This window comes from Pelodiscus sinensis, chromosome 1, assembly GCF_049634645.1.
Source record: "Pelodiscus sinensis isolate JC-2024 chromosome 1, ASM4963464v1, whole genome shotgun sequence".
Lineage (NCBI taxonomy): Eukaryota > Metazoa > Chordata > Testudines > Trionychidae > Pelodiscus > Pelodiscus sinensis.
The window spans coordinates 81,347,964-81,369,533 of record NC_134711.1 but is presented as its reverse complement, the minus strand read 5'-3'; the positions used below and the strand labels follow the sequence as shown (position 1 = coordinate 81,369,533).

Genomic DNA, 21,570 nt, shown 5'->3' with positions numbered 1-21,570 from the left:
CACCGAGTGAATCAAACAGCGCAGGGGTCTTGCTACGGAAGAGAGAGCTTCCATCACTGGTTAATTTGTCAGAGACAGTGTTGCCAGTGCCCCTCAACTCTGATCAACGATCAAGCCTTCCCTGTTATTGACATTTTGGGGCTGACATAGAGTGGTACCTTCACTGCAGCACCCATCACCTTTCTGTTTGCAATTGTTCGGCAGTACAGCTTACCCCACAAGAGAACTATGTTTTCAAAAGTCACACCGGAGTGACATTACAGTCTAATTGCCAAACAGCCATAGTGTCACACAATGCCAAGCAATAGAAATATCATCAAAATGTTACCTACTCAGTCAAACAAAAATACAGTCACCAGATCAAGATAGGTGTAGTACATTTCTGCCATTCTGCAGCTGGACATTTTTGAGACAAACAATATTTAGATAAAACTGTTTGCCCATTCTGTGTGTGTGCGCGTGCATTTGTATGTACCAAGCAGGGGTTGTTTACAGCATGTTCAAGGCCTCTTTCTGTTTAGTTTCTTCCAGAAGTTCATAATAGTCCCATGTTTACTTACACATTTTTCTCCAGAATCTCTGTTTAATTGTGAGGCCCAGTGCACTGAGAATGAAGGTTATAAAAGCACAAACAAAAGAATGTAAGGTACCATTTTACAGCAGTAATTAAAAACATATCCATATATTAAGCCATATTCCTCAGCACACACTGGCTGCTTTCAATTGCTTCTGAAGTCTAAAGCAGCCATAAATCTAGCTGGTCAAGCTGGCTTTGCAGCTGCTGTGTAATGTTGGAGCAGCACAAATCAGCCAGAGAGGACCCGTGAATCTAGCTCATTATTTTAATAGGACATAATCTAAGCAAGCTTGTTTGATTTATTAGCTTCTGTTCTACATAATTTTAAGCATAGCTAGAGAAGGGGAAAAGTTGAGTAATTAGGTGTTGTTCAACTCTCATTTTGAGCAAAAATGAAACACTGAAAGATCTTTTGAGCTTGAATATTGGTCAGATATTGAAGAAAGACTCTCGTTTGAAATGCCCTGAATATTGTTTTACATTTATTTTTGTATTTCAGCTCTAGGTAAAATTTTATTTAAAAATAAAATACCTCTGTTTGATCACCTCAATTTAAATGCTAGGATGCCTTTACCAATTTAATCATGTGGAAGTTAAAAAGTTGTTGCAAGTGTAACCCACACACCGTATGTGGTTTACTGTCCCATGTAGTGGCACTTAGACCATTTACAGCGAGAGATGAAAACAAGGGAGCTCTACAGCCTAGAGTGAAAGCCAGCTGGCTTTATAGCTAAAGCTGTAGAAGCACCTACACTAAGCTCCAGAGGTCCTAGGTTTACACAAGTACTTTGGAGGACAAAACAACCTTGACCAGTTGGAGAACTGGTCTGAAATCAGCAAGATGAAATTCAATAAAGACAACTGCAAAGTACCATACATAGGAAGGAAAAATCAAATGCACAACAACACAATTGAGAATAACTGGGTAGGTGGTAGAGATGTTAAATTTCGTTTAATCAGCTAATTGAGTAATTGATGGAATTTCCATTGACTACTTGATTAGTCAGTAAGGGGGAAACTGAAGCTTCCCCCCGGTTCCCTGCTGCGCCTCTACCTCCCCTGCTCCCCCATGGAGATGGTGCTGGGGGGAACTCACTTTTAAACTGGCTCCCCCCAGCACTGGCTCCTGCTCACCCCCTTGCTATCGCTGATAGAAGCAGCAAGGTGGGGAAGCAACTAGCCAAGTAGTCATTCGACTACCCAATAAGCATATGCTTATCGGGTAGTCGACTACTTGACTAGTCACTGACATCCCTAGTAGGTGGTAGGCCTGCTGAAAAGATAGTAGATCACAATTTTAATATGAGTCAACAATGTGATGCAGTAATACAAAAGGCTAATACCATTCTGGAGTGTTGTGTGTAAAACAAAGAAATCTTGCTGTACTAGGCATTGGTGATGCTTCGGCTGGACTGCAGGAGCCCTAACAAGGCCATGCTAGCTCTGAGAACAGCTCCAAACTTACCAGGAAATCGGTACAATGGCAATCAATCTCCAAGGGGTCAATTTAGTGGGTCTAAGACTCACTAAGTGGACTGCCATTTGCTCCCTCCTCCACTCTGCTACTCCACTGGATCAAGAAGAGTAAGGGGAGTCGATGGGAGAGTTTCCTCCCATCAGTTGCTCACAGTGGAGACCCCGTGGCAACACAGCCTAAGGTACATAGAACTCCAGCTACGTGTAGTTTTATATCATAGATCGACATTGCCCCACAGTGTAAACTTGATCTTAGAATAGCCACATCACAGTAGCACTCTGGCCCCACCTGCTTTTCCTTTGTCACACCTCTAGGCTGTGTCTAGACTGCATCCCTTTTGCAGAAAAGGGATGCAGATTAGACACATCGAAATTGCAAACAAAGCGGGGATTTAAATCTCCCCCGCTTCATTTGCATGAACATGGCTGCAGCTTTTTTCCGGCTCGGGGATTTGCCGGCAAAAAGCACCAATCTAGACGGGGATCTTTCGGAAAATAAAGCCTTTTCCGAAAGATCCCTTATTCCTTTTTTTAAGAGGAATAAGGGATCTTTTGGAAAAGGCTTTATTTTCCGAAAGATCCCCGTCTAGACTGGTGCTTTTTGCCGGCAAAGCCCCGAGCCGGAAAAAAGCGGCAGCCATGTTCATGCAAATGAAGCGGGGAAGATTTAAATCCCCGCTTCGTTTGCAATTGCGATGTGTCTAATCTGCATCCCTTTTCCACAAAAGGGATGCAGTCTAGACACAGCACTAATGTGTTCATTATGCTAGCAACTAGAAGCGGGGTTGGTAGGGTTTAGCTCACCCGAGGGTTCTCCTTACACTAGGCTTTTCAGATGTTATGTACCATCAGCAAATCTGGCCCTAAATGTGTAGCCATACGAATGGCTTTCAGAGAGTGGCACATGATAAACTATGGCAACTGAGAGAGCCTGTTACTAAAACTATATTATAATCTATCTGTTTTGGGATTTTATACTGCCGCGCCGCCCATCACCATGTTATCTGTGTACCTTCCACATTAGCCAATAGCAACAGTATCCATAGTGGATTTCACAGCATCTCTGGCTCTTCTCCCCTTGCAAGATAAAAGCTCTATGTTTGTGTGTGTCTGTGTTGTGAGTGTCATTCTTACTGTGGTGGGAAGATTTTTTTTTTCAAAGAGGAAGGTTTGGGACTGTTTTCAAAAGACAGTCAGACTCTGGGCTTCACCTATTCTCCTCTGAAAGTTCATTCCATTGCTAGAACTCCTCAACTAATAGTGCTTTGAAAATCCCAAGAAGAGTATTTGTATCTATGTCTGAAAGCGCAAGTGCAGACTATTTACCCCTGGACTGGCTTCACACTAGTGAGGAAGATTCTATGCAGGCCCTTTTTCTGTTGTATGAGTTATTTAACTATTACAGAGGTGCCCAGAACTCAGGGCATGACTCCATTGAACTAGGTGTGGTACAAACACATATAAAGACACAGTCGCTGCTCCCAGAGACCTTGCAGTCTATTCAGTAAATGATCTTTGTTCTGTTTTCCTTCTCTAGGTCCATGGAAGGTGCATGTGTAAGCACAATACAGCAGGTCTTCACTGTCAGCATTGTGCTCCGCTCTACAATGACCAGCCCTGGCAGGCTGCAAATGGCAAAACTGGAGCCCCAAAAGAATGCCGATGTAAGTAACCAACTCATGACAGTGCCTCAAGAATGTCAGCATAAATGAAATTCCTTACCACACATCTTTTTCTGAGATTTCAAAAAGGGAGCCAATAGCCGGACGACAGACAGCTGTTTGTGAACTCGAGAATGGACGTCAGTGCTCACTGCGTGTTTAAACATTGGTAACTTGTCTGTTTGCAAAGCTGCTAGCATGTAAACTCTACCGAGAACATGTTAGGTATTTGCTTGGCTTTCCTGTGGAATCAAAGCACAACTGCTTGAGATGTTGGGCTTCTGTTATAGGCATAGAACAGCTCAGAGCATATTGAACACTGGATGAGAGACAGAACTTCAAATAAAGAGTTGGGGCAGCTTTCATTTTCTGGCTTTTTTTATATAAAGAAGAGTCAGACACAACTAACAGCTGTTTGGCTGATACACTATAAATGAATGCAGATATACTTTTGTTTGGGGGGATTATTTTGCCATTTTTCAGTATTGCCAGAAGATTTTAAATGTTGGCATTTAATAGCCAATGTTAAAAATTAAGGCCAACATTTTTTAAAGTGTCCATGTAAGTTCTGGGTGCTTCCCTTTTCACTTTTAGAGCTGGATTTCTGGGTTGCTAAGCACTTGTAATTCCTAATGAAGACAGTAAGGCTATGTTTATGCAGCAGTGTTATTCTGAAATAACATAGTCCACGTCTACACTACAAGCAGTTATTTTGACATAATGTCGAGCTGGAGGACTTCTTACTCCAACTCCTGTAACCCTCATTGTACTAGGAGTAAGGGAAGTCAGAGGAAGAGTGCTCTTTCTTGGACTTCCTGATGTGTAGACAGCGCCAAACGCCGAAATAAGCTATTTCAACTTAAGCTACGCCATTGACGTAGCTCAAGTTGCGTAGCTTATTTCTGCTTTAGCCCTGCTGTGTGGACGTGCCCTAAGTGTTGTAGGTAGTTAGAAACTCTAGAAAAATCAGCTCTGAGGTGTTCTAAGTGGCCACACCCAATATATCTACCACTCTAGTCATTGCTGCTATACACAGAAAGTTCTCAGAAAGGCCTAAGGAATGCCCACCTGCCTTGGCCTGAAATAGCTCAGATTTGCCATCTTTCATGTTTTTTCTTGGCTTTTGGAGGAGTTAGGGGAGATGGAACTACTGGCCAGTGCATTGCTGTGGTATTATTTGTATTTAGAGAGGCTCCTAGATAGGGGCATGAGCTGACTGCAACCTATGTTTCATTTTGGAATATTCAATGATTGGGAGAATGCTCCAGCATGTGCATCTGCAACCCTTGTTCTTTATACTACAGTAGTTTATTTTTTCAGTCCAAAGGTTCAAAGCCAAACCTTCTGCCCATGAATCATGTTCTTCTTTCTCTCTCCCTCACAGTCTCCCAGTTGCTCTTGTATTTTTGACATTTTCTGCTGAGCTGTGGTTGGCTCATATCTCAGAGAGAGATTATGTAAGACCTGCCTAACCATAATGATGGCTTTCTATGAAGATTTAAGAAATTTACAGAATCTGCTTTGTAGCTACTACATACTTGGATGTCTCTGGACATTTCTAGCCAAATCCCTGGTTCAGCTGCTGAGTCCCTGGCTCCGCTCTCTGCATGTATACAGAGACACATAATTTGAACAAATCCATTCACCTTCCCAATGCTACTCCCTCTTACTTTTGACTTAAAAATAGATGCTGCTTTTGGTTGCATTTGAGCACTTTTTCAGTGTTCTAAATTGAAAGTAAAAAAATAAAATAATTAAAGGTTTTGATGGAAGTGTCATTTTCTAGAAGTAACAATATTTGTGAATAAAAATCACAGAACCATAGAATGTAGGTCTGGAAGGGATCTCCAGAAGCCATCAAGTCCAGCCCCTCTGCTGTGGCAGGACAAAGCATGCCAAGACCATCCTTGACAGGTGTTTGTCCAACCTGTTCTTAAAACCTCCAATGATGGGGATTCCACAACCTCCCTTGGAAGCTGATTGCATAGTTTAACTAACTGCATAGTTTAAAAGTTTTTCATTAATATCTAACCTAAATCTCCCATGGTAAAGGATAAGCCAGTTACTTTTTGTCCTACTTGCAGTGCACACAGAGAACAATTGTTCACCATTCGCTTTATAACAGTCCTTGACATATTTGAAGATTGTTATCTGGTCCCCCGTCCATCGTCTGGTCCCCCGTCCATCGTCTTTTCTGAAAACTAAAGTTGTCATGTTTTTTTAAATCTTTTCTCACAGGTCAGGCTTTCTAAACCTTTTATCACTTTTGTTGCTCTCTTCTGGACTTGCTTTAGTTTGTTCACATCTTTCCTAAAGTGTGGCACTCAAAATCAGTGTACTCCGTCTGAGGCCTCACCAGTGCTTAGTAAAACAGGACAGCTACCTCCGGTGTCTTACATACAACACACCTCAGAATAGTATTAACCCTTTTTGCAGCTGCATCACATTGTTGACTCATGTTTACATTGTGATCCACCATAATCCCCTCCTCCTTTTCAGCAATACTAACACCATTTTGTAGTTAGTGGTTTTGCATTTGATTTTTCTTTCCTGAATGTAATTTTTTGCTGTTGTCTTTATTGAATTTCTTCTTGTCGATTTCAGACCAGTTCTCCAATATGTCTAGGTTGTTTTGAATTCTGGTCTTGTTCTCCAAAGTGTTTGCAACCTCTCCCATTTTGGTGTCATGAGCAAATTTTATAAGCATACTCTCCACTCCATCATCCCAGTCATTATTCTGAGCCTAAGACTGACATCTATGGGACCCAACTACATACACCCACACAATTTGACCCAATTAATCGAAACATTAATAACCACTCTTTAAGTATACAATCTTTCAGTCAGTTGTGCACTGATCTGAATAGTAATTTCATCTCAACATCATTTAGTTTGCTAAAGTGAATGCCATGTAGGACAATATCAAAAGCCTTAGTAAAATCAAGATATAACTCATCTACTACTTCCCTTCATCCACTATGACAGAAACCCTCTCAAAGATGGCAATTAGGTTGGTTTGGCATGTTTTGGGATAATGTAAAAGTACTTTATACATTTGAATGTATAAATGAAGCCCACTGTGCAAACATTTGGTCTTGAATGCTTTATTTTTTATTTGCAAGGACCTTCAACACATGCCAGAATCCATATTATTTTCTTGCATGATCATTCTGCGTGTTACTCAAAACCGTATCTACTAAACCACAATCCATTTATGTTAGAATAGATGTTAATTCTGTACGTTTAAAGAGCCATGCTTAAGAAAATGAAGGAAAAAAGCAATATTAAGATGTCAGAGGACTTACATTACTAAAACTGAAACCCTAAGTCATTAGACTCAAACCAGTATAACTCAGTGCATCCCTACAGGGCACTGCAAGATTCCTTGAACATTTAGTTATACTGGAAATGCAAGTGATGATATAACTGAGAATTGTTTAAAAGATATTTGCTGCTCTGTAGCTACATTTGATTTCCTTTGCTATTGTAGCTGCTTCTATAAAAGCCTGCTGATGGGAGGGGGCAGCTTCCCCAGGGCCCAGCAATTTGAAAGGGCTCAAAGCTCCTGGCCACTGCTATTGCAGTGGCCAAAGCTCTGGGACCTTTAAATCACCGCTGCAGCCCCATGCGTTTCACTCTGGGCTGTGCTAAAGGACTAGCTGGGGGAGGCTAGCCCCCCACCTGGACCCTTCCACACAAGGCCCTGCTCCTTCCAAGAGTGTGGAGCCAGGCTTCCTCCCCCCTCATCTTGCTAGGGACTCAGCAAGTCTGTCAGGCGCCCTGCTGCTGTTTGAGCGTTTTTCCGCATTTGCACTAACCTTTTATACACACCATGATCTTTCCTATTTTAATGAGCCTTTTTGTTCCCTTTGGCTTGATCCCAGCATGTAAATGTAATGGGCATGCTGGCACTTGTCATTTTGACATGGACGCATGGCTGGCCTCAGGGAATCGCAGTGGTGGTGTCTGTGATAATTGTCAACACAACACTGAAGGACAGCACTGCCAACGTTGCAAGCCAGGCTTCTACCGAGATCTCAGAAGGCCTTTCTCTGCCCCAGATGCCTGCAAATGTAAGTCACTGTCAATTAACTAATAAAATAGCTATTGAAATTTGAGGGGTAAATACTAGAAGACAAGATCCTCCCATCTTTCATTTGTGTTGCTTTAACAGATGGCTGTAGGCTCTCAACAGTACATTTGCTTCTTCATCTTTGGGATTGTTTAATGTTGTTTACAAAAAAAAAAAAAAAAACCAGTAGAGTTTGCCAGACTAAGGCCAGCAGATGCTATTCACAAATCAGCACTCTGGCTCTCCATAATTTAGTGTTAATTATACACTGAAGGGGGTCTGCACTTAAATGAAGCTTCTTGATCATTCTCCTGCTATTTTTGGAGAACAGAGCTCCATATCGGCACATGTTCTGCATTAGTGTTGGCAGAAGCCCTGAAAGGGATGGTTTGGCCAAAAGTGGAAGGAATTAGCAAAACCCAACAATCCTAAATCATCTGACTCTCAGAAGCAGGTGGATCTGACAGGAGCAATTTGAATGTGAGTTAACATGTGTTCAGCAAGTTTAACCCTGGTGAGACTTCTGAGTTATATAGTTCACAGGGGAGATCCAAATGCAAAAATCACCCAGGACTTGTAAAATCCACAAGCCACATTGAATAGATTACAATGAAAGAGAAATTTAGTGAGCCCAAGTAAAGCTCTTAGCTCTACAGCTACAAATCCCACTGATTTCACAAAATTTACACTGGCATGAGACTGCATAATCTAGTGCAGTCTCTCCAAATGTGGTAGACAGAATCTATCTCATATATGGGGGTGTTCATTAAGGGAAAATGGAATCCATCTTCTTCAGAAAGGATTGCAAGAATCTCTCCTTAGAATAGAAAAATTAGCTGTATCCTTCGAATGAACAGAGGAGCATTCTGTGGTTGCATTTGACACGTGGTTCCCGTTGGCTTCATTTGGAGTTGTGTGGCAAACTAACCTTGTCACCTCATTGGGCATTTACTTGCTCCACTGAGGCTGAGCTGGCTGAAGGATCAGTTCTCCTCTGGATGTTTGATTTCACCAACTGGAAAGATGTGGGTCTATCCCAGATTATAGACCTTGTATAATATACCAGCCTGATTCCTTTTAAAATACAGTTTATGAAAATGAGTGTAACCTTCATTACATATGTAAATAATATTTTGATTTTATAATATGTAGTCAACACATTTCTAAACACTGCTACTTCAGATATTTTCCTAGTGTCCCTTTGCCTACTTCCATTACCCTCTTACACACTTTATGATCTCTAGTCTCCTCATCTGTGATATCATATATTTTCCTGTAGTCATTATTGCCAGGTTATATACAAGATAGGGATGCAATAGTGTAGTCGATTGACTGATTAATCGATAAGCAAAAGCTTATAGGTTAATGCAATAGACTACACACATTCCTCCTTCCCCCTCCCCCCAGCAGCCCGGCTCAATCCTGGCTTGTGCTGGGTCCGGGACCTATCCCCGCTGTGGCTCTGCATTTAAAGTGTATTAGGAGCCAGGCAGGCAGGCAACCTGGCTCAGTTCCGGCTCGCACTGAGTCTGGGAGTTCACAGGACAGAGGTTGCTGCCACCCCATGTTGCTGCCTCTTTATCAGGCAGGCAGCCAGTCCATGAGGGGAGCTGGGTTTTAAACTGGCTCCCCTCATGGACCAGCTCCCACCTGGCACCCCGCACTGCTGCCTCTGACACAGAGGCAGCAGCTTGTAGTGGCAGGGGGCTCCTCGGGAGTGGGGCGCACTGGCTGCTAGCCCCGCCCCTGGGGACTATAGAACAATCGAGTGACAGATAAGAATTCATGAAGTTAATTGACTATTCAATTAACCAGTATTTAACATCCTTAACACAAGAGTGTTTTGGTTTTGGTTTTGTTCAGAAAAAAATGGATTAGAACCCTGGACTCAGCCTCTCATGTTCTAAAGGTTTGGTTTTTTTTCCAGTTCTCATCTTCACTGGGGAAAAAGGTGCATTCTTACCTCATATTAACAGATACATGGCTACTAACACAAGGAGAAAAGGCAATTTTCATGTGTCAGCCGATCACACCAAACACCATGGGGGAACCTAGCTTTTAGTTGGTCTGGTATCATGTGTTAGAGGTACAATTACCATGTCTTCACTAGGATTTTACCTCATGTTAGTTATTGAACCATTTTCCCCAGTAAAGACAAGGCCATTGAAACCAATATACATTTTTACACTGACTTTAATGGGAGTTGAATGTGGTGTTGAGAGATAGCACCTGAGAAATAGCACATTCCAGCTGGGGGATGGAAGAAGTGGGTTGTACCAGTACATTGGTAGTGGCCTTTGCTTGACAAATCTAGGAATTGAACTGACATGTTTTACAAATAGTGTATCAGTCAGTCCTCCCAGGTCGAGTAGTTCCAATGCAAACCTTGCCTGGATTGGGAAGGGTCATTATTGAGTATGGTCTAACACAGAGAAAATGTGCTTGCAAAATAAGTATTAGTGTAATTACTGGAAAGTTCCACTCCAAAATGAAGATTATGATTCAAATGGAAAAATACCAATGTGTATAAAAAAATCAAACTAACAATCAACCATCATGTCACAGAATTAACTATCTGTAAATATTACCACTGACTCTAAATCCTAGGAAACTGCTAAGAACCAGGCTGAAAAGTTTAGCAATCTTGGTAAGAGGTAGACTTGTACAGATGATAAGATTAATGGATATTTTTACTGACAAAACATTCTACTTTTCTCATGCATCTCATTTTTTAAAAAGTGTAAAATGGTATATTCCTGACAATAAAGGGTTAGGATTTTGTGTCTTAATAATGTCTCTTTTTAAAAATGTAACTAGCAAATCCATTTAAGGAGCTCTCTATATTTAGGAAATCTGTGTTATTTAAATCCCAATGATAATGTATGTTTAAAACGATACATAAAACAGGAATTACTACAATAAGGCAAAGTCTTAATAATTTACCTTTGGTTTTAATAATGTCTGCTTTCCTACTGTTATTATTTGGGAGTATATTAGGGCTTGTCTACATGGGGAGATTCAGGAAAATTAATCTAAGTTAACTAAAGGTATGAATTTGAAGTAGATTAGTTAAACCACATCAAATCCCTGTTGCTACATCTACACTGCAGGCTTTTTGCTCAAGAATATCTGTTCTTGCGCAAAAACTTGCAGAGCGTCTACACTGCACGCGCGTTCTTGCGTAAGTAAATTTACAGTACAGCATCGGAAAACAGGGCTTCTTCTGGAAGAGTTATTCCTCTCCCTACGAGGAATAAGCCCTCTTGCACAAGAGCTCTTCCACACGAAAGCAGTGTAGACAGGCAACATGAATTTCTTGCGCAAAAAAGCCCTAAAATGGCCATCAGAGCTTTCTTGCGCAAGAGAGCATCCACACTGCCATGGATGCTCTTGCGCAAAAACACATCTCTTGCACAAAAGCACATGGCAGTGTGGACGCGTTCTTGTGGAAGACCTTTTGCACAAGAACTCTTGCACAAAACAGTTCTTGCACAAGAAGCCTACAGTGTACATGTGGCCTGGGTGTTTTGAATGCACTTTAGTTTAGTCACTTTGGAAATTAATTAGGATAAACTATTGAGGTCACTTTACTTCTGAATGATGGTGTTTACTAAGGAGTTTAATACAGTTTAACTAGTCAACCTCAAATGTACACTTTAAGGCTATGTCTATACTACTGCTTATGTCAGTGTAACTTATGTTGCTCAAAGATGTGAATAAGCCACCCCCAAGTGACGTAAATTACTCCAACCTAAGTGCCAGTGTAGACAACACTGTGTTGGTGGGATAGCTTCTCCTGCCAAGATAGCTACTGCCATTCATTGGGGATGGATTAATTAAATTGACAGGGACACTCACTCCTGTTGGCTTAGAGCAGGTCTATTAGAGATCTTATAGCAGCACAACTGCATTGGTGCTACTGTGCCACTGTAAACTATCTAGTGTTGCCATAACCTTAGTTAATTTGGATTAATTTTCTTGTGTAGAACAGCCGTTACAGAACATAGACTATTTATTCAACCCAGCAAGATAATTTGGACAGCATTAAACTGGCTTAATGAAGATGTACACTTGACAGAAAACTTACAAATTAATGGGGCAAAGTTGACTTTATTGAGGACAAAGACTTAAAATCTCCTATAACTGCTCTTCTGGACACCCCCACAACTTCAGACTCCCTTTAGTGCTTTCCTTTCTGACCTCTTGGCCAATTTACTTTGCATTCCAGAATAGGCCACACAGCTGGAGCTGGCCTGGAAATTATTTTCCACAGCCTGTTAGAGTTTGAGATTTGAATTTGTTTCTCTCTCTTCCAGAACTGTATGAAAATCAAGATCTCAAATCTTTCTCACATACTGATAATCTAAATACATAGATAAATTTGGACTGGATCAATTGGAACATTCTGTTTCAATAATGGTGAAGCATTTTGTTTCAGTTTTGACCTTTTAATCTTTTTTAGTATAAAGTATAATTTTTTAAACAAAATCATTTAAAAAAAAGCTTTTGTTTGAAGATATGAAAATGGAGCATTTTGATTATTTTTGAATATTTTTTTAAACATTGAAGCAGGAAGTTTGTCAGAACCTACCCTTTCTTGCATATAGTTTTTGTTTTGACAAATCAACGTTTTCTGATGAAAAAATTTTTCTTTGAAAAATTCCCAACCCTGTTTCAGTGATTTCTTCTATGTGATAATGGCTAGTCCTCCATTCCTGCCTAGATCCCTTCATCCCAGCCTTCTTAGCAGCTATCCTCATCTGTGGGGTGCCCATAGTGCAGTACTGAGGAATGGGGTCATGGAGAGTGTAATGTTGCAGGTTAGACTGTTTTAATCCCGTGTGGAATATTTCAGTGTCCCCAAAGGTTTTCAAGAGTCTTCCTAATACAGGGTTAATGGTATTTTGGATAGCTCTCCAATTGAACAGCAGGTGAATGAACACTGTGAGCTCAACCTACATAATTCCAATTACAGTTTGTGCATGAAATGTTTCCAAATTTTGTGTTGCGCATAGTTTGTTGTAGTAACAAGGGACGTGTCTGATAACCGTACAGAGAAGACTGTAGAATGCTGTACTTAGCTCAAGGCAACATTATTGCTCAACCACAAAGTAGCAATGAAAATTAAAACAGTACCAAGGTCAAAGTAAATATAGGAGTTGTTAGGCCATAATCTTTAAAGATACTTTTAGGTTAGCAGTATATAGTATTTGCTCAGGAGTAGGTGTGTACCAGATAAAACAGGGCATTCTACCATTTAACACAGCAGTTTGACTGAGGGTAACTTCCTTTCTCCCTCCCCTATGTCCAGTTTTATTTTACATACGTCATAGATTTTTAAGTCTCAGCTACAGTGTAGCCAGGGACAAAAAGGCAGGTTTCATAATTGCTGAGTTTAATTTTGCTTTTATACTACAGGGTTCTTAGGGTAGCTATTTGGTGTTACCAAAGGTATCTGGGAACTCCGGAAACTAAAACCTTCATTCATAACACAGAGCTAGGGAGGAAATCCTGGTCCTCATTGAAGTCAATGGGAAAATTCCCATTGACTTCAACAGGGGCAGGATTTCAGCCAAGATGTTTCCCCCATCTTCAGCCAAGATGTTTCCTAGTCCCAGACAGCAACTCCCAAAGGCAGACAGATGGTTAATATTTGCACTTTGTGATTACTGAGCTCCAGGCCTGCTAACAGGGGAGGGCAAAGGGGGCAGCTGCCCTGGGACCCGTGTTTTAAAAGGACCTAGGGCTGCCACCCACCATTGCTGCTACCGCAGCAGCAGCAATGGCCAGATACTTGGGCGCTTTAAAACGCCACTGGAACCCAGTGTGGTGCGGGTCAGGCAGTGATGAGGGCTAGCTGAGGAAGCCTGACCCCCTAAACCTACCCCTTCCCCGGAGCCAAACCCTCCCACACACTTTGCCCAGGGTCCCAGCAGGCCTGTCACCAGCCCTACTGAGCTCCAAGTATTCTTATGCATTACACAGTGTGTTGGTTTCTCAGTGCCATCACATGTGAATATGAGGAAGAGAAAGCACTGTCTCCGGGTGAGTTTAGTCATAGCTAGCCCTGAAGTACAGACTGACAGTCTTGTTGAGGAGGGAGGGTTAGATGGCCTAACAGCTTTTTCCCCCATCTCACTTCCATAATTCTATCCTCATTTGCGCTGTGCACAATAAAGCCACATTTCCCCTGTGTGATAGGAATTCCCCTGAACCTTCTCTCTAAGGTTATAAATGTGTTCTCCACGGAGCACCATCCCATCTACCCATGGCCACAGATTTTCACTACTCTAGTGGCCTCTGCTTTATAGTTTCCCCCCAGCTTCTTCAGGGTAGTTGGCAGGAGAAAACAGAGTCCAAAAGCAGCTCTGAGAAGGGCAGTTCATCGGGTCATAGAACATGGGTAGCAGGTATAAGAGGCAGGGGGAGGCACTGCCTTCCCAAGCTGCTAGGAGTGGCCCTGCCCACACTCCGTCCCCTGCTTCAGTGTAGCTCCTGGGCTGCCCTAGAGCTTCAGCTGCACTGAGGCTGGGGACACTGGAGTAGTACACCCTGCCTGTGCTCCAGGGGCTGAGGAGGTATCCCATGGGGACACCTGCCTTTCCTGTGCTCTGGGGCAGGAGAAGCTGGGACTGCATACCGTCTGCCCTACCTGTGCTCCGGGGCGAAGGAGGCTCATGCAGGTGACTGGAAATCTGCCCCTGCAGTGGGAGTGCAGGGGCATGGCTCTAAGGGGCGGGGCTCAGATGGAAAAGTCAAGGCTGGTGGGTTTCCTCCCCCAACCCTATATTCACCAACTGCTCTTGTCACAGACAGAAATAGCTATAACTGCCAAGCTCCAAGTTGTCCGTCCTTTGGAACTAATTTCCTGCTATGCCCTGACCGTACACACACTTGCACATTCCTTCTGCTTTATGTGAAATCCTTGTGTTGTCTGGGTACTTATCTGTTTGCTTTTCTCTGTGATGTGGCGTGCCTATTGCATGTGTTCTGCACAGTTGTGGGGTGCAATTTATTTCTTTACAGTGTTTCACTGCATGCGCCTACCCTAAGCTGCAGTCACACAGTTACCGTATTTTCAAAACAACATGCAAAAATATCCCCATGAACCAAGCATCCACCTCTGAGCTCTCCCAATTGTGAAGCCATCAGGGAGCTGAGTAGGCTGTGAGCTCGAGTAGGCGGTTGGTGCTACATAGCACTGCCTCCAAGCTACTCTAAGTTGTACCATCTGCTCCTGTCCAAGAGAGCATTCTTGGATGTAGCCTACACTAGAAAAATTGCTCAGTCTAGTTGCCCTGGGAAACGCTCATTGTCTAGCCTCACCTTATTCTAGCAAAGGATGGTTTTAACAAGAGTAGTTTGTACCAGTTTCCCAAGCAGAAGCTGTGCCAGCTAAAGCACATTTTTGCCAGTATAAATACATGTACATTAGGGATTTTGCCAGTATAAAAACACCACAGAAATCACCCCCCAAACTGACTTTGGTGTGCCAACAAGCAATCAGGAGTCTCCAGAATGATGGGACAGTACAGCCACATTCTCTTTGCCCCAGTCACATCCCCTAGCCTGGGCCCCGGGGACAGGAGTTGGTGTAGTGAATCCCTAGGTAATCAGTTAAGATAGTGTCATAGCCTCTTTCCAGCTGCTGCCATGGCTCCAGTAACAGTGGCAGCAGTTGGGAGCCCCTGCTTCCTTAAATTAACAGGCTCACTTTTCTTTCCACCCCCATCCCTGGCCCTGCCAGCAGATGTGAAACAAGTATTACAGACATGCCAAGGAGGCAGCAGGAGTTATATATCTTGTAAGGGACAGAGGAAAGCAGCTAATTACCTACCTCTATTTTGCTACTCCTCTTCTTGTTGCTTTTCCTGAAAACCTACCTTCTTCTTCTTGGCCCCATAACTTACATTTACTTTGTGCAGCTACTGGGCCAGATCCTGGGAGCCAGTTTCTGTGCACCTGGAGAAGTTCAGGAGCAAAAAAGATACAGAGGATTGCAGGACCCTGGAATGGATTGCCAGGCATAACAGAGAACAGCCTCGTGGGACTTTCCAGCTTGGAATCACCAACTTGTACGCCAGCCATGCCCATTACAGTGGGGGTGCTAGCAAGGGAGCGGCTTATGTCACTAAAGAATTCCCTTGGAATTCTCAGGGGGCCTTTCAGATAGATCTTGTAGCTGTTTTGCATTGGTACATTGCTACAAAGCAGCCTTAGCAGATAGTCTTAGCCTGATGGTCTGACTCCCTGAATGCCAGATCAGTGAACTTTACACCGCTTTCCTGCATGCATCATTTTCTGACCAAATGTTATGCATTTAATAAAGAGAAATGCAAAGTGCTCCACTTAGGAAGGAACAATCAGTTCCATACATACAAGATGGGAAGCGACTGCCTAGGGAGGAGCATGGCGGAAAGGGATCTAGGGGTCATAGTGGACCACAAGTTGAATATGAGTCAACAGTGTGATGCTGTTGCAAAAAAAGCAAATATGATTCTAGGTTGTATCAACAGGTGTGTTGTAAGCAAAACTCGTGAAGTCATTCTGCCACTCTACTCTGCACTAGTTAGGCCTCAGCTGGAGTACTGTGTCCAGTTCTGGGCACCACATTTCAAGAAAGATGTGGAGAAATTGGAAAGGGTACAGAGAAGAGCGACAAGAATGATCAAAGGTTTAGAGAACATGACCTATGAAGCCAGGCTTCATGAACTGGGCTTGTTTAGTTTGGAAAAAAGAAGATTAAGGGGGGACATGATAGCGGTTTTCAAATATCTAAAAGGGTGTCACAAGGAGGAAGGAGAAAATTTGTTCCTCTTGGTTTCTGAGGACAGGACAAGGAGTAATGGGCTTAAAGTGCAGCAGGGGAGGTTTAGATTGGACATTAGGAAAAAATTCCTAACTGTCAGGGTGGTCAAATATTGGAATAAATTGCCAAGGGACGTGGTGGAATCTCCCTCTCTGGAGATATTTAAGAACAGGTTAGATAGACATCTGTCAGGGATGGTCTAGACAGAGCTTGGTCCTGCCTTGAGGGCGGGGGGCTGGACTCGATGACCTCTCGAGGTCCCTTCCAGTCCTATGATTCTATGATTCTATGATTACATCAATGTGTAGCTTTTGTACAATAGTTTGCTTCCTTGACTAAATTTGACCCTACGGCTTCTGTGGGAGTTGCATCTAGTTAAACCAGCTCTAATTTTTAGTTCCTTACATATGTAACTACCTTTAGTTACAATGGCTCTGGTCTGATCATCCTCCTAGTTAAGATTAGCAAGAATAGTATGAATTTGCTTGAATAATTTTTCTGGCCCTTAGTCTCTAGCAATTTAAAATGTTTTCTTTTGGGGGAGAGCAGAGGTTGGGGGATTGCAAAGCATCTTCTATAATTTGTATTCCCAACTTCAAAAGGCAACTCTCACCTGTTCAAAGAGACTTTTCCAAGAACCCTGCCTCAGATGGCCAAGGGAAAAATGATTTTGCCGTCAAGCCATACTTCTGAGTTGAAGTGTCAAGAATACTTGTGAATGCTGATTTTAGGGGCAAACTGCCAGGAGCTGTTTCCAAATCTCAAAATATAAAGACAAAAAATGTAGGTGAGCAAATGTGAGGGTGAGGGGTCTTTGAAAATTTGACTCTTCCAGGCTGTAAAAGGAAAGTTAAAATATAATCAACTAAATGTGTGTCTCTGATTCAGTTCAGCTCTTTCTTATGCTCAGATTGGATCTTTGCTACCAGCTTTCATGGGATAATTTTAGTTATTGGCCATGGTATTACAGAATCCATTAAACTGTGAGAACTGGGTCTCCAAACAGCAGCTCTTAGGAAAAAATGGAGAAAATATTGGCTAAAATGTAACCTGCTGTACCAGATTCATCCTTAGCCTAAGGCAATACAATTCCATTGACTTCAGCAGAATTGAATCCATGTATGTCACTGGTGAATTTAGCCCACTGAATGCATGAGACCAGAAGAGTGTAGGGTACTTTATTTTCCCCTAAGGGGGTTGAGAAATGCCATAAATATCCATTGCATTGAGTAAGAAAATAGCATGTTTGAATGCCCGTGTCAAGTGTAAAATACCTGACAGCCTTCAGGACAAAGGTATGCGAGCTTCAGTGAGCACTGCTGAAAACTATGCTATTAAAGGTACTAAAGTCTATTGCCTGCAGCTAGTTATGCAGTTTATGTAGAGGATTTTTTATCATCTTATTTTCTATAATTGTATTTGTTTGGGGAAGAAGGGGCTGGAGTGGAGAGGGGGGGTGTTTTGTTTGTTTAGACACTGTTGGATTTTTTGGGAGGGGGGTTTTGCAGATTCTATACCACAGGCAGTATTGTGAATTGGCTGCCAATATTAAAGGCTAACTTAGTCTGTTAAAACTGCAGTTCAGGTACGTCAAACTACTGAAACATCATCAGATCAGACCGGGTCCCTGCTACCCGCTGCTTGCATTGGCCACGAATGGTAATTCATGGCCAATCAGAGCTGCAATCCTCCAATACTTGTGGAGGTGCAGGTAAATATGGAGGTGGGGGACTGTTGGGGATTAACCCTGCGGACTGGATCCAGACTAGATTGAGCCCATGGGTCGGAATCTGCCCAATCTTGTTTTAGCTAAATGTAAGTTTAAATTTTTTGTGAAAAAAAATGATTTTTTTGTAAAAAAAAAAATGCTTGAAAACTGTAATATTTAGATTTGGAAATAACACTGTGGTGCCTGGGACTATGTCTACACTGGGAAATTATTTCAAAATAGGTTATTTCAAAATTATAACTCCCAAAATAACTTTTGGAATAGCACGTCCACACTACAGGGAAGCCTCAAAATTAGTCTGAGGCAGGCTTCCTTAATGGGGATGAGCTATCTTGACTTAACGCCCCAGGAAGCATGGGGTGCAATTACTTTCAGTGACTCTGGGGAGTAGTTATTTTGAAATAACAACAGATGAGCATCCACACTAACACTATGTCGAAATTACAGTTTTGAAATAAGCGTTATCCTCTTCACAAGCAGGAGTTATTGTTATGAAGTAACAAGCCCATTATTTCGAAATAACTCCCCAGTGTAGACATGCCCTAATGGAGTAGCCATTTGATTTACTTATGTCCCCATTATCCTGGGCTCCCATAATGCACCACAGCCAGGAACTTCCATGATGTACAGCCTCCCCTCTCTAAAAAGATTCTAATGCATCATGGGAGATGTGCTCTGACCAGAGAGCCTATAATAGAGAATCAGAGGTTTGAGGCATCCAAATGGCAGCTCCCATAAGACTCCCTAGCAGTTATTTCCAGACCAAATTATTTTTATTTTCAGTCTAAATTTCTTGGTATTTGAATTTGAACCCCCCAAAAAACTGAAAAAAATTCCCTGATTTAAATTTGGACCCTTTTTCAGCCCTGTGTATATTGGATGCCAAAGACAGCAAAAGGAGGCTTAGATTTCATATGGGAAAATGTAAGGGGAGAAAAATTCCAAACTTTTCCATGTAGAAGTGCCTCCATTTTTTTTCCATTTTGGAAGGTGGGATTTATCTCTCTGTCTCCTTGTCTGTCCCTACTGTACCCTCTCTTTTCTCCGAGAAGAAAAGTAACCTTGCTTTCTGACAATTCCTGTGGCTGCTATATTGACCAACACTGATGGTATTCAGAAAGAACCACATGTAGATTTTTTCCACTCATAAGGAAAGCTTCTGATATATGAGACTTGTAAACAGGGAAGAGGAAAATGAAAGAAGAGTGAAGAAGACCTTTTCCTTGTTCAAGGATGATGAATCTTTTCAGTTTTCTGATTAGAAAACTTTACACAAACTCAGAAAAATTGGTGTTTCAGGGTGTATACAAGAGCAGGATGGTGCTTTGTATACAACCTGAGTGACCCTTTGTTATCAGGGCCCTCATTTTTTATTCAGCATTTCAAAATGGCCACTTAGTTTTTAAATGCCAGAAAAGGACTAAATTGTACCCATCATTCATTTAAATTAAATTGACTTTTTCAAACCGTCTTGCAGCAAAAGCATTATGAATTGTTACCTCAGAAAGCAGTTGTGTTATGATTCTTTTTTGGAGAATGTACAATGATGATCCAGGTCCTGGTTCAATAAGGTCCTTCAGTGTGAACCTTAAAGTTAGGCATGTGCTCAAGCACCTTGCTGAGTTGGGGCCCTAGAGCGATAAGCTGACTAAATACTTAGTGGTAATACTTTCCACTTTTGGCGAAACACAACACGCAATCAAGCTAATTTGACTAATTATAATACAATAAAAATTAAAGTCTTGTCATTTCTAGAGGGAATTCCTCCAGTCAGGTTCATACAAGTAAGGAGAATAAGGTCCAGAAACAACATCATCATGAGTAGACTCGCTAGGTTTAGCATGTGTGTCACACTATTTCATGCAAAATTGTTGCTTGATTGTCAGTTCACATTTCATGTAATGACTGGAAAATGTGTGTGCTGTGCCAGTCCAGTAGTTCTGGGTAACTATTACACCTCGCTCCACAAGAGTGTAAAATAATGAGCACTTCCAGCTCAGCTGTGTGTTGTATGAACTAATCTGTTTACTCTGCATTCTTATCTAGCATTGCTAATTTCCATCCCAAATACACTTATATGATATACTTGCTTTGTACGGCAGTGTGTTCCTGCCACCCGGTTGGATCAGCCTTGCTTCCTTTCAGCACTAATACCTTCTGTGACCCCAGCAATGGTGACTGCCCCTGCAAACCTGGAGTGGCAGGTCCTCAGTGTGACCGGTGCATGGTGGGGTATTGGGGCTTCGGAGAGTATGGCTGCAGACCATGTGACTGTGCTGGAAGCTGTGACCCCCTGACTGGTGACTGCATCAGCAGGTGAGTAGACAGACATGCTACTGCTTGAGACTCACAAATACAATTAGATCATAAACCCGTAATTAATAAGTGTTAATTATTTTAGATAGTCTTTATTGTTTGGACTGGTACTACAGAAAACCTGATAATACCTAGTATATAAATGGATAGATGTTGCCAATATTGGGCCAAATTGTCCTCCTCCCATGAAGAAACCTATTGGAAAGAGGCAGAGAGGACTAAATGCTCCATGTGATTTTACCTGGCACCATTTCCTGCAAAACATTTCAGAGCTTTTGATGGGCGGGCTTTTGCTGACTGCCAGGTGAGCAGTGGATTATACCCTCCAAGCCTTCAGATCTAGAGGATCCACAGAGAAGGCACTATCTACATATATGAATGGCTATCCTGCTGTGTTTCTCTGATGACCCAGCTATCCCCCAGATAGCAGGGCATCAGCTGGAGGTGTGCTCCCATTTTCTAAGTTGCCCTGCAGCTGCTCTGTAGCAGTTTCAGCAGGGAGCCCAAGAGAGTTAGTAGAGCAGGACTGAACTCAGCTGGTGCTGTAGAATTCAGCCAGTCCTCCATTCATTGGTGTTCCTCCAGTGTCCCTGCTTCCTGTGCCTATATGGAGCACAGAGCCCACCAAAATAGGAGGAAATCCTTCCACCCTCACGTGCATATGCACAGGGGATGCACTGGCCCTGCCATAATTAGATTTATTTTACTGTTGGGCTTCAGAATTTAGTAACTCAGGATGTGTCTAGACTACGTACCTCTGTCGCCAGAGACATGTAAATCAGACTACCCGACATAGTCAGTGAAGCTGGGATTTAAATATCCCCGGCTTCATAAAAATTAAAAAATGGCTGCCGCACTGTGCTGGCTCAGCTGATCGTCAGCACAGCGCGGCAGTCAAGACGTGGATTGGTCGACAAGAGAAGCCTTTAT

General features: G+C 42.3%; 1 protein-coding gene across 6 annotated transcripts in view; it reads left to right on the top strand.

The window, feature by feature from the left end:
* The window catches only part of NTN4 (netrin 4), a 92,379-nt gene that overhangs the window by 52,467 nt on the left and 18,342 nt on the right, over positions 1-21,570 (top strand). For 5 of the 6 annotated variants that reach the window (XM_006118291.4, XM_075933652.1, XM_006118294.4 and 2 more), the window contains 3 exons: positions 3,591-3,717; positions 7,599-7,787; positions 20,427-20,640. In XM_006118291.4, the coding sequence (XP_006118353.1) occupies positions 3,591-3,717; positions 7,599-7,787; positions 20,427-20,640 (530 nt within the window). The remainder of the gene's footprint in view (positions 1-3,590; positions 3,718-7,598; positions 7,788-20,426; positions 20,641-21,570) is intronic. The other variant, XM_025182220.2, reaches the window with a different exon arrangement.